Source organism: Carassius carassius, chromosome 33, assembly GCF_963082965.1.
Source record: "Carassius carassius chromosome 33, fCarCar2.1, whole genome shotgun sequence".
In the NCBI taxonomy this organism is placed as follows: domain Eukaryota; kingdom Metazoa; phylum Chordata; class Actinopteri; order Cypriniformes; family Cyprinidae; genus Carassius; species Carassius carassius.
In genome coordinates, this window is record NC_081787.1 from 6,321,220 (window position 1) to 6,336,824 (window position 15,605).

A 15,605-nucleotide genomic window follows, 5' to 3' on the forward strand; every position below is an offset into this window, starting at 1 on the left:
GTTCACCCAAAAATGAAAATTCTGTCATTAACTAGTCACCCTCATGTCATTCCAAACCAGTAAGACCTTCATTCATCTTCATAATATTGTGTATGGTTTTTAAACATTTTTTGTATAACAAATATCACTTGAAGTTCTTAAGTTAACAACTTCTCACATAAATCAACCTTATCAAATTTCACTATGCTATTGTGCTACGCTCTTAGAAAAAATGTACAAAAGCTGTCAATGTGGCAGTACCTTTTCACAAGGTCCACTTTTATACCTTATTTACCCCTAAAGGGTGCATATTAGTACCTTAAAGGTACATATTAGTACATTAAAAGTGCACATTAGTACCTAAATGTTAAATATTATTACCTTTTCAAAAAAGTTTCTGCCCCAGCGACAGGTTTTGCTTACGCTATATACGCCATATGCTATCATCCTTATATTGTGTCGACCACGTTTTTCAGATTGTTTTTGCACTCCTGATTTGTAGGACAAACTGAATCACAAAGTGAAGTCTCAAAAAACTTCCTCAAATACCAAATTTTCTCTCTTTTATCACCCATAGGCTGATTAAGTTTAAGATTTTAGAGGCTTTTAAACAAGCCATTGACATTAATCAAAACAGACACACTGTGACTAAATGCGATATGAGACTGAAGAGGGGACCCGAAAAACTGGAGGGCTGTCCACATCAAGTCCCTGTGAAAGCCTATTAACTTTTATGATTGTTTGGCAAAGTTAACTCCAAAGAGCCGATTCTTTAACGCTGCTCACGGTGTGTGAGAATGCCAGGCTAGTGCGAGGAGGGGCAACAGGGGCTGATGGGTGTCGAGTGAAGGGAAGGGATGGAGGATGCTGGAGTGGAGAGCAGAGCCCTTTGATCTGTGTCAGCCATGAAAAGTACAAAAGAATCAAAAGCAATGGGGAGAGCAGCACAGAAGATTGCAAACAAGGCCCGCTCGCAATTCCCTGTGGGAGTTTGCCGGAGAAAAACACGACGAAACAAAAGCACATTTCTGAAATTCTGCAGGCTGTTTTGGAATTTTTCTCAGGCCTAATGCAGAAGCAATTAGCATTGAACCACCTCCCTGAACAGACAGAGGCCAGCTAAATCCTCTGTTAGTGCATCACAATTAGTGAAACCCACTCACGCTAAATGACATCATTCATTAAACTGACCAATCAGGAAGATATATTTTCCAATCAGCGTTTTTTGTAATTGGCTGTACATTTTTAATCAGTGTTGAGGAAGCAACTTTGAAATAAAAGAAACCTTGGAAGGTTCATTTCACTTAAAACAACAAATAAAATGCCTAAAAGTAACTAATCTGCACTACCATTCAAAAGTTTGGAATCAGTTAGTATATATATATATATATATATATATATATATATATATATATATATATATATATATATATATATATATATATATATATATATATATATATATAAAGATAAACACCATTTTTTTATTGAGTTTTTTTGCCAAAATATTGTATTGTATTGTTTCTGGTTAGTATTGAAAAGTCCATTTTTAATTTTACGTAAAACCCGATATTCGATGTATTAGGTCATGTTTTCTCCCTTTTTTACCAATCCGCTACAAACGCCAGTCTCCCTTTCTTGCAAAATGCGATATACCCACTCAACCAATCACAGCACCCCATTCCATGCACTGTAAACAGTAACAACCAATCACAGCGAACCATTCCACTCACTATAGACAGTAATGGAGGCGCTCTGAATACACCTTGAATCCTAGTTTTCCTCATCTACTTTGTACTTTGTGAGGGCTGTGATACGATAAATTGCATGAGATTGTCATTCGCATCTCCTCAGTAAAGCCAGTTCTATTATTAATAGTACCGGTAAATCCCCATCAAGTGCTTTCAGATGGAAATTATTCAGATGCATTTAACACAAAGAGCCGTAGATCACTGACTAGCTACACTATATCGCGTTTCTTAGATGAATGGCATTCGATTATGAACGCGATATTGCGTAGCTTGTCAGTGTTAGTGTTTTTATTAATGCCATTTTTTTTTGTTAATACAGAACATAGCACTAGTCAACTAAATGAATGTAACATGGCAAACATGAATCCACTTTTGGAAGTTGAATGTAAGGGAAATGTCATTTTGGAATTTCTGTGATTAAAAATATATATTTTAGAAGTTTCTTATGCTCCCAAGGTTCAACTTATTTGATCAAAAGTAGAGCAATATTGTGAAATATTTATACAATTTAAAATAACTTATTTCAAATGTAATTTATTCCTGGGATGGAAAAGCTGAATTTTCAGCACTCCGATGAACAGAAAGTTCAAAAGAACAGCCTTTATTTGAAAAATAAATCTTGTGTATCATTATAAATTTATGTAACTTTTGATTAATTTAATGCCTCCTCACTGAATAAAAATTGTAATTTCTTTAAAAAAAAAGTTCTACTGACAACAAACCTTTGAATGGTAATGAGTCAAAAGCAAAATTAACAGAATTTAACCATCAAATATACTGCTACAAAATGAAGGATTTATTAATTGTTTTTGCAACAGAAATGTTTGGATGAACCAATTCACTAATAAGATTTAGACTTCCTCAAGCTACATATTAATCAGTGAATTGTATTCCATTTGAACTAAGTGAACTAGTTTATATTAGAGTTTGTATGGCTGTATATTGTCGCATATAGCAATATAGCATTTTTTTCTTGCAATACTGCTACTTATTGAGCAAAATTGTTTGTTACATTACTGTAAAAGCCACAGTGTTTAGAAAACAGCTAATCTACCGTCACATTGTTGAAAGTGCAGTGAGTTACACCCTAACATTGAATACGAAGCACTTTGAAAGAGTTTCACCGAGATTTTGCTGCATTACATAGATAAAAACTGCAGATCTGATTTCTGTACAATCGTAAAGGTCCTGACTGAGCTCCTTAGCATCATGCTCAGACATTTTATTTATTGCCTTTGCAATAAATATAAGCCTATTATGCCTGTTTAATGAGGAACCAAAAGGAGTGAACTGATCAACAAACAATTCACTGTTAACTAAAAATCACAACTTACTCCACATTCTTTTATTTCCTAACTTTTTTAGCATTGCTTTAACTTGTATAACTTTAAGACATGATAGACTTAACAACCTTGCTTTTTATCTAATATCTCATATAGTAGAATATGACAGCAAGAATAACAGATTTCACAACTAATTAGTCACTGAGTTAACCAATAAAAAGTTGCTTGGTTTGAAAGTGACTCCTATTGGAGCTTCAAACATTGATACACTATTCACAATTAACCTTTTTTGCCCATAAAATTTCATAATGTGAAAATTCGCCTTTGTTAGTTGTTCTAACATCCGAACGAATTTGTTAATAACTCCTTGCAACAGTTCACTCAAAATGTCTTAAACTGAAATTTCATAAACTTTCATGAATCAGTCCTAGCGTTTATTATTAATTGTTTTATTGCAGAGGCTCACCTTGAAATAGGGCGGCATTCTGAATGATGAGAACTTTCAGCTGGGCGCTGGTGGCCTGGAGACTTGTCTCCATATTCTGTTTGGCAATGAGCAAGTAGCGCTCCTCCATTTTGCGAGAACAGCAAGTCAGGCCTTTCGGCTGGCACATCTGCAGATCTGAGCCTGAAGAAAAGGAAAGAGACACAAGATTTGCTACAGCCTTCACACACACACAAAAAAAAAAAAACAGACCACGGACCAAGTAAACAGACCACGGCCAGGGGCGTCACTAGGCCCTTTTTAGGGGGGCTTCAGCCCCCCTAAACTTCTGCCCAGCCCCCCTAAAAAAATATTTGATTAATAAATTTTTTATCGCTTCAGTCCCCTTTAAAAAAACTCATTTGAAACGGCGGCAAGCTGCGTCAAGTTTCGGCTCCTCCCCTTGTCTGCTTGGAGTTAGCGCATTTTTCAATCTGCAGGGGCGTCGAGCAGAGCGAACATCAGAGAGTACAAGGTGTGTCGTGAGTGCATTTATTGATAGATTGCTATGATATTACATCTGCATCGGTGCAGTTCTTTGTCATAAATGCATTGCAGTTTACATAATGTAATGTTACTGGAGCATTGGGAGCACACGGGACGGCTCGGTTTCCCATTCCAATACCAATACGTTTCGCTGCGTTCACCTTCAGCCCTATCACACAGTGTGATAGTTGTTTTTTATTCCTACAAAAATGAAGCGATTAACACCCATGAAAACGTACTTTAGAAAACGATCATGATTTATTTTATTTATTTACTTTTTAAACTTTAAAAAATATTATTTTGTATTTTGGCATTACATTATGCTGCCATGCACAGAAATGACACACATCATTATCTGAAAGCACTAGATGGCCCAGAGAGAGAACATCATTATTATTTTGGAGTTTTTTTGTTTTGTAATAATAAATATAGTTTTGTATTAAATAATAATGAATCAGGAGGAGTGTACATACATATATTAGAGTAAGAGTAAAAGGGATTTGTGATTTTCTTTTAAGTACTTGATTTATAGAAGTGGCAAATTGATAATTCATGTTGTTATTTTTAATAAATAGAAATAAATATAGAACAGATTAATCATATTGCCAATAGACAGTTACATTAATACACGTTTAGCTGGTTAGTTAAATGATTTGAAATTAAATAGGTTTTCACGGGGTGACTTGGTGAATAACCAACCGTATTGTTGATTACAAAGGCTAAAAAGCTTAAAAAATAAAATAATTTATATTTCATTGTTGATGGACTTAGTTACCTAGCTTTCCTGGTAGCTTTGTCTGAGAAAATGATTCATAAATCAACCTATCAGTTGACCCTATGTTTACTTTCTTCACTGACAGACAAAAATAAAAAGCCTATATCAGTCAAAGCTCACCTTTACGAGGGAAAAGACAGAGCAAGATAAAAACCAAGAGAAAAAGAGTGTGATGCTGATGAGGTGAGAAAAAAAACAGCTGCCTGCACATGGTTTTAAAGCTATTGTCATCCAATTTTTTTGGCCTTCAAAACATCTTAAAATGCACATATGTAGATCAGAGAAATCAAAATTTTCTCGGGGGAGCATGCCCCCCAACCCCCCTAAATACCTCACATTTGGTACCTCAGTGATTATTAAACTGTGCCATATGCATGTTACTGGATGAATGAATGAAAATAGTTAATAATGAGCATTAGAGCATAAACTAATTTTATTTTTTTTATTTTTTTTTTTTTTTTACATCATACCCTCATTGGGGGCTGAGCCCCCCTAAAATGAAAATCCTAGAATCGCCCCTGACCACGGCACTTAATAAATTCCATCTGAAAGTGTGATGAGTCAAGCTTCAGAGAGAGCTGGAGAAAACTGTTCGCTTTGTAGAGCACATTGTTTATGTCACCTATTCATACCTCAAACACAACCAAATGAATACCTGCTACTTAATTGAAACATTATATTTCATTTCTATGCATTGCATTTCTCCCAAACTGATTAGCCGAAAACAAACACTCATTAAAGGAAAACAAGATAATCAGGGAGAACATTTCAGTAAAGACGGACCCCAAGAGACTATGCTAAATTTGCCCATTTAAAGTCTGAAGTAGCGCAACTCCCCATGTGGAATGGATGAAAGAGATACGATAAACAGGAAAAAAGACAATCATATTATTGAACAGTCAACATATTGACAGGAACGTTTTTTTTAGATGGATGAAGTGAATGAAGAGGTGACGGGTGATTTGTTGACACCCGTTATACTGAAACTGAGGTTGGAAGGTAATCTACCAAAGAGAAAAAGCCTATTGAGAAATACGTTCTCTGGAAGAAGGTGCTTCAGTTCGTAGCGCACATATGAATAATAATCTAAAAATGTTCATGCCCTGTGGGGGGAGAAACAGAGCGATGCTATCAGATCTCTGCTAAATCAAACATCAAGGATACAGAGAATAAAAATGACCAATGCCTGATTAAGTCCCCTGTGTGTTAAATCTGATGGCTAGGAGGCAGATTTAAAAAAAAAAAAATGAATCTGAAAAATGGACATGACCTAAATCTTACAGAGGTTCACTTTCATTAAATTATGTATAAGCTCTTTTCATAAATAAGCATAAAACATCAAATGTCCTCACATTTTAAATGTTACTTTGTGAATTGAAAATGCTTTCCCCACTGAAGTAGAAAAAAAAATGAACACACAATACTCACGTCTCATCTTGCAGAACTTCTGACACTGAATAACTAGTGAATAACACATGTAAAGGATTGTTTTGGGCCGAGTGCATTGTGGGATTCCATTGCATTCAGGTCAAACAGACCTCTCTGCATGTGAACCAGGACTAGGAAACAGCGGCTGTGAAAATCAATTGGATTTTTGCAAATGTTTTCCCAGGGGCCGCGGATCCACATTTGGAAATGTGGCCAATTATCTTGCGATTAAACATGCAAGGAGAAAACTTGTGCTCTGCGAAGCCTCAGCCCTTTAAAATTTTCATTTCCATTATTATTTTGAAAGAGCATCCTACATGCAACTTTGTTCTCAGACACTTTGCCTCTCTGTCATCTCATGCATCGCTGTTAAAGCAGAGCCAAATGAAGTGTGTGAGTGTGTGTGAATGTCAGCTACCTGGGGGGGGGGGGGGGGGGGGTGGAGGTGGCACTAGATTGATTGATAGTGCTATAAACAAACTTCAGAGGAGTCCCAATGCTCCAGCTCACACAGACATTAGAAGATGATGATGAGGAAGGAGAAAAGGAGGGCATAACATAATCTGGGCAGAGACGAGAGTGTCAATGCTCTGTTTAAGACAGGCTTTTTGCTGTACTTTAGAATACCTTCATAACTATTGTGGAGCGTTCGACTAAAAGGGGTGGGATAAAAATAAATCAAGATAAACATTCACAGACAGATGCTCTCAGATGGCAAATTTTCTCATCGAGGAGACCTCAAGAACATGTTCCCCAGTCAGCAGCAACAGACAGAACTGAAAATGGTGGTAAGGAACAACTTACTTGTGTTTAGATTCAATCAGGTTTGGTTTTTATTAGACTTCAGGACAGAGAAACAGTTCTATTTTTACAACAAATTCCAGAACCAAATAATTTTTTGTGACGTTCAGCTTTATTAGTGGTTCTAAAATGTACTAAATTCTTCAATAGGATTGAACTTACCAGTAAAATGCTCTGACTGGTTTTGTGGTCCAGGGTCACAATTAATCACTTGGCAACAGAATTGTATTTCTGCTTTCCTAATATTCCTTTCTCAAATTTCTCAAAAAAATAAAATAAACATAAAACATTAATGGAACTGTTAAGAGGATTCAGAACCGGAATCCTTTCGATTCCCATCCCTAGTATGTACTGAAAGATTGCTAAATGAACGATCACATTTGAAATTGGCACATGTTTCCAGTTCATCTTCAAAAATGAGAATACACATCCAAAAAGAAGTCCTAAAAACATACTCTACAAGTTTGATTGAAATAACTTAATAAACCATGGAAGAGTTTAAAATGCAGGAGATTTAAGTGCTGCCAAATTTTAAATCCCATATGAAAATGTGAAGACAAAATGTCAAAGAAATCGCCTTGGGAGAAAGGAAAAAATGCTGATCTACTAAGTACACAGCGCCTGTTAGGAATGGGTAAATAAACCCATTAACATCACATGCCATCAAAAACAGCAAGAAAAACCTACACTTTCTGATCACACATCTGCACCAATACAGATGTAGAAAGACAAATTATGGGCACACCTGCCATATTGTTCAGATGTCACATATCACATGCACACCGACAGCCTTAATATCCAAAATCAATACTTTCAAAAGACCGGCAACAGATACGATCCAGCTAATTTCAGATTTCAAGGCACATTTATTAAGATGTCAATAGCCTAGCGAGTAAGGGGCGGAGGGAGCGCTGATAGAAGGGAACAGGTATGAAAGGAGAAAGAACTCAGAAAGATATAGTAATTATCTTCAGCAAAACAGAACTTTATCTGCATGTCTGCTGTTTGCAGATGATAAATGTACTTTATTAGAGAAGTTGTGAGCTGTCAAGGAAAAGTGAAGGACTTTACAAGAGGGAGATTGATCCCAGCAGAGACGCATAAACAAATATTACATCAAAGTCTCTAACTAAAGACTGCTCATAAATACGACTGATTAGATAGTTTGCCTTCTGAAAACAGAACAGAAAACATTTGTTTGAAAAGAAAATGTAAATGCCTCAGTCTGTACAGAAGAAAGATTGTGCACTGAGAATGTGACAGTACAGACCTCATTTGTTTGTCTTCTTCTAGCGGATTTCAACCTTAACAGTCATGTATAAAACAGCTAGATTCACTCAATTTATATTTATATGTACCATTTTATAATAACCTTTATTAAGGGGTCAATAACAAACAATAGTGACTACAATAGTAATCTTTTCCACACCCCCCTGGTGGACCTCTTCCATATTCATTGTCCACTGAGTCATGACACAGTCACTTCCTTCCTTATTTACTAAAATTTCTAGAAACTTCTTAATTCACCCTTCCTCCTTCAGCCTTGCCCAAAGGCCTCAGTCGTGCGAGTGTCCCTGTCGGAGCCCAGATGAAAAAGACGTCTCTGACGGAGGTGCAGTGAGTGCTGTGTACACATTTCAGCTTCACGCTTCTCCTTAACAAGCCTGAAGACACAGAGCGCAGCCAGATGCATGCATAAGCTTGATCTTAAGAACCATTTATAAAGCTATCAGCATGCATGTTTAATGGGGGCTGTGGGGAAAACATGCTGTGTTAAAATATAGAAAATGTTAAAGGGATGTCATTAGAAGCATGAATTATAGAGCAACTACTCAGGAATTATGACGTTTCTTACTAGACTGACTTCAGAGACATCAATATGTGTGCACAATTAAAAGAAGTGGAAAGTCAACAGGCTGATGAAAGTATACGAAGTATATGATTATAAATCGGGTTCCTCTGCCAGGGAGGCAGGAGAGTTAATGGACTAAAGCAAAGCCGTCTGTCGTCTTACAGTGCCATTGGAAGTATTTAATAAAAGAAAGTACGTCAGACCTCCACAGCACGGAGCACACGAGGGTGAGATTCAGTTCGAGAGAGATAAAGTAAATAACAGGACAATAAAAGCCTGCAGCTCGTACAAACATGCTGTGCTCCTCTGTTTCAATCAGAAAAAGAGATATGTGATTTAATAGAAAGTCTGACCACAGTCATTAGTAGAAACTTTTATGGCTTGTGGGCACATGATCCCTCACCTTCAACTTTAAATGGACTACCAAAGACAATGACCTAAGCCATTATCTTATAATTACAGAAACTGTGTAGGAATTTATCAAAATATGATGGTACTTCACTACCCGAGGCACAGTCTACTGCCCCTTGACACTAAAGTTAAGTCTCTTAAGGACTTCAGATACTGCTATGAAAACCGTTAGAACCATACAAGCATTAAATATCTGAATAAATGAAGTCATCACTGCTCATGTAAAATATGTGCATTAAAAAATACATTATTATTTTTAATAATAAATAATGTTTTAATTTATGTATATTATGAATTATATAAAATAATATTATAATAATTACAATAATACAAAATACTAAAACAATATTGAAAAATAATATATAAAACATAATTGCAATGAAATTTGAAATATTGACATAATACATTAATAAATAAATAAATACACTTAATAGACTAAAATATGCACTTTTAAAGTAATATGTACCTTTAAGGAAATGTGTGAATAATAATTAAATTATGATAATAAGCAATTTGATTGAATATGCATACTTATATATTGAGTAATGTTTTTAAACAATAAATTGTTTAAAAATGCAGCTATAAATAACTGAACACAGATTAACGACTATATGCACAATTTTTTCTATGATAAAAAATACTTCCTCATATCTCAAAGACAACTATAAGTAATCTATTTGTAGGTTGATTTCCCACTAAAATGCAAATACTGTGATGATATAAAAACATTTGTGCTTCCAGACACAGGTTTAACCGATGACCTGATTTGAACACAAGACTATCCGCTTGACAGGCCAATGGCAGACGTTTCCCTATTTTACAATTACATTTGTTGTTATAAGACAGCATGGTTAGCAAGTAGTTTATATTTTCTTGTAACGACTTGCTCTTGAAAACTGGAATGACAATACTGTCTGCTTTGAGAGGATCTAGCCTTTGATGGGGTGAACAAGTGTCTCTGTAATGCATTCTCCCAATACTGACATTAAAACAAGTGGCACAGAAGCCCCTTAACAGTCTCTAACACGAGCTCTTGAGGTAGGTCAGTGGCACTTCATTAGCTGGATCTCTTTCATGAAATACGGCTTCCTCTAATCTCACGTTGATCAGAGAGACTGCCGAGAGATGGACCCTGGCTTCACTTTGTACTCAACCCTCCAAACCCCTCATTACTCAGCCACTCTCTTCAGTGAAAACCACAGCGACAGCACCAAACTATTCAATTCAACTTATGAGTTTAACAACGGCCATCCTTATTTGAGGGCTCATTATCAAATAAAATATTTGCAGGGGACGCCACATCAAAATGTGACAACGTGACAGTGTAAAGGTGCCTTTGAGACTACAAAGACTGTCAGCTGTCTATTGTGCTTTGACATTCAGCTCTTGGGGCAAGGAGGACGGGAAGAGTGAGAGAGACATCAACAAATAAATAAATGGAAAAGACGAGCCAGTGTAGAAAGGGAGAACCTCTCATTGGCTTTGTTGGTCTTGTGGCCCCTTGGCATCACATACTGTATGATTAGAATTCAGTTCAATCTTCCTACGGGCTGCATGTCTCAACTTGGCATCCTTGTATTCCTTTGTAGATACATCAGTCATCACATCCTCTCTTCTCTCTAATGTTAGATCATCCATCTCTCTCCTCCTCATGCTAAAGATCCTCCTCTCTCCATCCCACTCACACAAGCCTGTAGAGATCACATTTGGCAGCTGAATTGAAACACAGCCGTTGCATCCATCACAAATCAACCCAAATATCACCACGAGTTTAAAGCCCACCAATGGGTTTACTAGGGGTCAGAGGCCAGCGGATGCAACTGCCTGTTGTGTGGTTCAGAAAAAGGGGTCTCTGAAGGTGAGCGCTGCATCTACAATACAAGAAAGAGACTGAAAGAAATGTGTGTTTCTGCAACACAAGTGAAGTCATATGTGAACATTTGGAACCAAAAAAACCTGACTTGCAGGAACTCGGAACATGAGATGCTATACAAATCAAGCAAAGCATTAAATCTGCAAGCAGACTCTTTGGTGGAATAAATAAAATCACTAGAAGGTGACAGCAACACTATACTGCCCGAAGACGTTCCCATTTCCAATTAACATTAAGGTTGTCTACATTTATTTGCCACATCAAGGCCAGCGACGTGCACTGGGTTTGGAAGAGATGCTCTATTTAAAGGAAATTGAATGGCTCACTTTACACGGTGCTCTTTGTGTACGAACGAGGCTTAACAAAATCATCTCAAATTGTCATTAGAATTTTTAAATTACGCTGTTGTGAAATGTAATGATTGGACTCATATGAACACATCTCTATCGAGGACATTACGTCTTTAAAAGGGAAACGTTATTAAGTTCAGTTCTTTCTTTCACACAACTGTTATGGCAATTTTATAAACAAGTACGCCTCTTAAGATGCATTTAGCCAACACATAAATCAATACCAAATGAGGGGGGCAAACAATTAACCTCACATTCTTTCATGGTCTGACACAATACAAGGACACCCAATTAAGGTTTCAGGCTACATATGCTGGAGCGGCATGGTATCGGTTCATATAATGAATCAAAATGAATAAAGCCAAAAGCTTCGCCGCACCACTAATAACTGCACCAGGCATAAAGTCCAGAGCCCAGTGCCGCTGGGATTATCAGGACTCTACATCGCCTGCGGCACACTTCCGAAAGAAAAAAACTCACAGCTAGTCCTTTCTCTGAAGAGAAATGTTTAGGTTTCAAAATAGGGCTTCAAAAAGGCTTTTATTGCAGGATTGTACCCATCAGGACTCAATGAGGAGCATCCCAAAATGCTTTCAAAGAAATTAATCTGAAAACTGCAACATATACAAGTTTAATTTCTTATGCATGCCATCTGGTAATCTGGTAAATTTTCGTAATAACTGAAAGTGGCAGATTTCATTTAAAGTATGCCAGATAGTGGATGCAGATTGTTGCAGTCCAATAAGGCATGCAATGCAATCACTCTGTTACTTTTCTTAAACTCTGATAAAGGTTGAAATGTGTTAAAATTCCTCTGAGATGGCAAATGACTGAGAATATCACTCTGTTCCTTGTCCTTAACCCAATTGCAATCCATTTAAATTGCAAATGTGAACTCTGCAAAAACAAACAGCACTTCTGATTAAATGGAACTGGGAAGGTCACTTTATATCTCCTCAAACCAGCAGAACCATAGGGATCTTTTGGTTTTTACACTCCTTTACCTGCAAGTTGAATCACATGGCATTAGAAAGACTCATCATAATTCAAACATTTATTTTATTCCTTTTTAAATGGATATACGAGTACATTTGGCATTTGCTGTTATTTTAAAATGCAAAACATTTAATGTTAATTAACTTAAGTGCAAAAGCGAGTGACTGGAATTGTGATATAACTTTTTCTAGAGTTCTTTTTTAAGCAATTGCTTCCACTAGGGGAAAGAATGAAGATACCTGCACATAAAGCAGCCTAACAACAAAATGCAGTCACTGGGGAAAAGCAAGATCCTTTTCAGCAGAATTTCTGTTGCGAGGGCCAAACAAACTCCACTCTCTGTCTTTCTATCCCCATTCTTTCCAGCCTCAAGTTGAAATCAGAATTAAAGCTTCAAGCAGCTAAGGGGAGATGTCAAATAGAGAGCCAGCCATCCATCCTGTCATTCATCTCAACTCATCTATCTCTTCAGCTCTCCACTGGGAAATGTAGCAACCTCAATAAACAGACTAACACAATTCACCTTCTCCAGCATGACAGGTAATTCACACTAGTTATGACTAAGAGAAATACATTTACAGCTCTCCTCTGGCTACTTCTGCAGCCACCGCTCAGAGCTGAAGATGACAATCCAGTCAGGACACTTATTTCATCTTCAACCTACTGATAGAGCTTCACATCATGCAGAGGGTGAGAATAACACTCCATGAAATGAGCCACAGGAAACGTAAAAACAAATTGTATGGCAAGTCATTTTAACATAACTAGCATGCATTTTTGTTACTAGTATTTTTTAAGAGGTAGCCAATAGTGATTAATATCCTTACAGTTTAGTAAGTAACTAATTATTAATTTGCTACTCTAAATCACTTTTGTAATACTGATAAGTATACTAGCTGTTATTACTGGTAACAAATGTTTTTCCATTGAATTTGATGGGGATTTGTGGTTTAGAAATGAACTAGTCACTTTTAACTAGTATGCATTGTTGCTGGCACCTATTCCAATTGTTTCCATCTCAATTTGTAAGAAATGAATAGACACTAATATCCATATTACAGACTGTTGCTAGTAACTGGCATAGATATTATAGTCTCACAGATAGCTTTCTATTAAGTAGCTATTATTAAAGCTGGAAAATATTGTGCAAAGTGAATTGTTGGCATTGGACTATAGATCCTTATAAAATTCAATAGCAAAATGTGCAACTTGTTACCAGTAAAAGTTACTATAACGACAACGACTAGCAGCAAACACTGTACCTAAAAACTACTAATGAAACCTAATGAATTAATACTAGTGACATTGGAAGAATCACAATTTGATTACTAATTAATAATTAAAAATAGCTACATTCTGAACAATCCTACAAAAAAAGTTGAAAAGGTATTAGTTTAACTTTAATAAGCTATTGAATGTTTATAAATTGTATTCGATTCATCGTGAACTTTTATAGAATTGCAATGCTGTACACCTGGAATATGGCTCAATCGTATATTAAATGTAAATATTAATGATTCATACATCTAGGATAGGCCTACTTTAACCTATGCGAAACGCTGTAACGTGGAATATATAAATAATATATATAGCGCACTGTATTTCGATAGGCTACATAAATCCACTCAATATCCAAGACAATAAATAACAACACACACAAATACAGTAGGCTATCACACACTATGTCAGGTTAGTAGCCTAAGTCTTATTGAAGACAGACAGGTAAAACTTTTGGACAGTGTTCTGAAACATTTTTAGAAAATTGAGAATTGCACGGTTTACCTGAGACTGGCGTTTCTGGGGTCCATTTCATCCCCGGGTACAAAAACTGAAAAGACGAGCGCACTTCGCGACAGTCCAGCACCTGACTGTGCGGCAGAGAGAACGACAGCATCAGGACGCACAGAATCAGTGCCCCGTTCAACTTCAGTTCAGACATTATGAGTCCAGATGCGCTCAAGTAAAGAAATATATGGCGCAATGAGGCTTCCTGGTGATAGATCTGATTACAAGCGCAAATGAACAGAGCAGGGACGATCTGCCTTGCTGGAAGTGAGCAGAAAGCGATGTGCTGGACTCAGCGGCAGCATCACTGAAGTGAGTGTGAGGAGAGTCCTGAACTCTTCATCTCCAGCTCATTAACAGACCCAAACTTCATGTTCACAAATCAAGGTCACATTTCCCTGTTCAAGGCGGGACTGCGCGATTAACACATGACTCTTGAATTATTTCAATAAACCGGTCAACTCTTTCGATGATATTAAAGTTATGATTATGAAGCCAGGAGGTGCGTTATGAATCCCGTGCAGCGCTGCGATCATGCGCACAATGAGAACAAGATCCAGTCTGGGCAACCGCAAAAAATTCAAAGACTTTGCCCCCCGACCAGATCTTCAATTACATTTTATGCTCATTTAATTTGTTAAAAAGTGAAATGTGGCAAAACTGCAGGGGATTGGATTCCTGGCAGTGTCTACATTACGTGTCTAACAAATTTACATTTTCAAAATTCAAACTCATTTGTCATATTTAAAGCTATCTGCTGCCATCTGGTGCTGCTAAAGGTTATTGCAACGCACAGTCATTAATAAATTTCATTCTATAACAGGTGCGAGGTAGAATAACAAATATCCAATATTTTATTGAGAATTACAAACAATTTAAAGAAGCACAGTTACATGTTCTAAATGAAGAAAGAAAAAAAAGGCAGATACTGGAATCTAGCGGATTACAGATGGATACCGTGCAATTTTTATTGGAGATTTTTGCCACTATTAAAATTGCAGGGTCATCCACCCGAAAACAGCAAGACAAATATTTGAATTAAAAAGCATAAAAAAATATACAATTACATTTTATATATACTTTTCTAGTATAAAATTATTAAATTGTTGTCCTTTACTAATATACTGTAGAAATCTGGTGTGTTCTTGCTATTTTGAAAGATTGAGTCTTATAATTATGGCAATGCTTGCAGCTCAGAAAGCATTTAAAATAAAGAAAAGGTTTTGCTAACTAACTGCATGCATTTGTAACATTTGGAAATCATCTTGATTGTAGAACAAGTTTGTCCCTGGTGCAGCGAGTTTTGCATGGATTTGCACAGCATGTTGCAATAAAGCTGGATGCAATCCTG

General features: G+C 36.6%; 1 protein-coding gene across 1 annotated transcript in view; it reads right to left on the reverse strand.

Moving 5' to 3' along the window:
* LOC132113590 (glypican-3-like) overlaps positions 1-14,796 on the reverse strand; it is a 123,560-nt gene extending 108,764 nt beyond the window's left edge. The window contains exons 1-2 of the mRNA XM_059521430.1: positions 14,252-14,796; positions 3,480-3,641 (exon numbers count right to left, since the gene is read on the reverse strand). Of these exons, the coding sequence (XP_059377413.1) occupies positions 3,480-3,641; positions 14,252-14,408 (319 nt within the window). The 5' untranslated portion in view covers positions 14,409-14,796. The remainder of the gene's footprint in view (positions 1-3,479; positions 3,642-14,251) is intronic.
* Between the last annotated feature and the right edge of the window lie 809 nt (positions 14,797-15,605).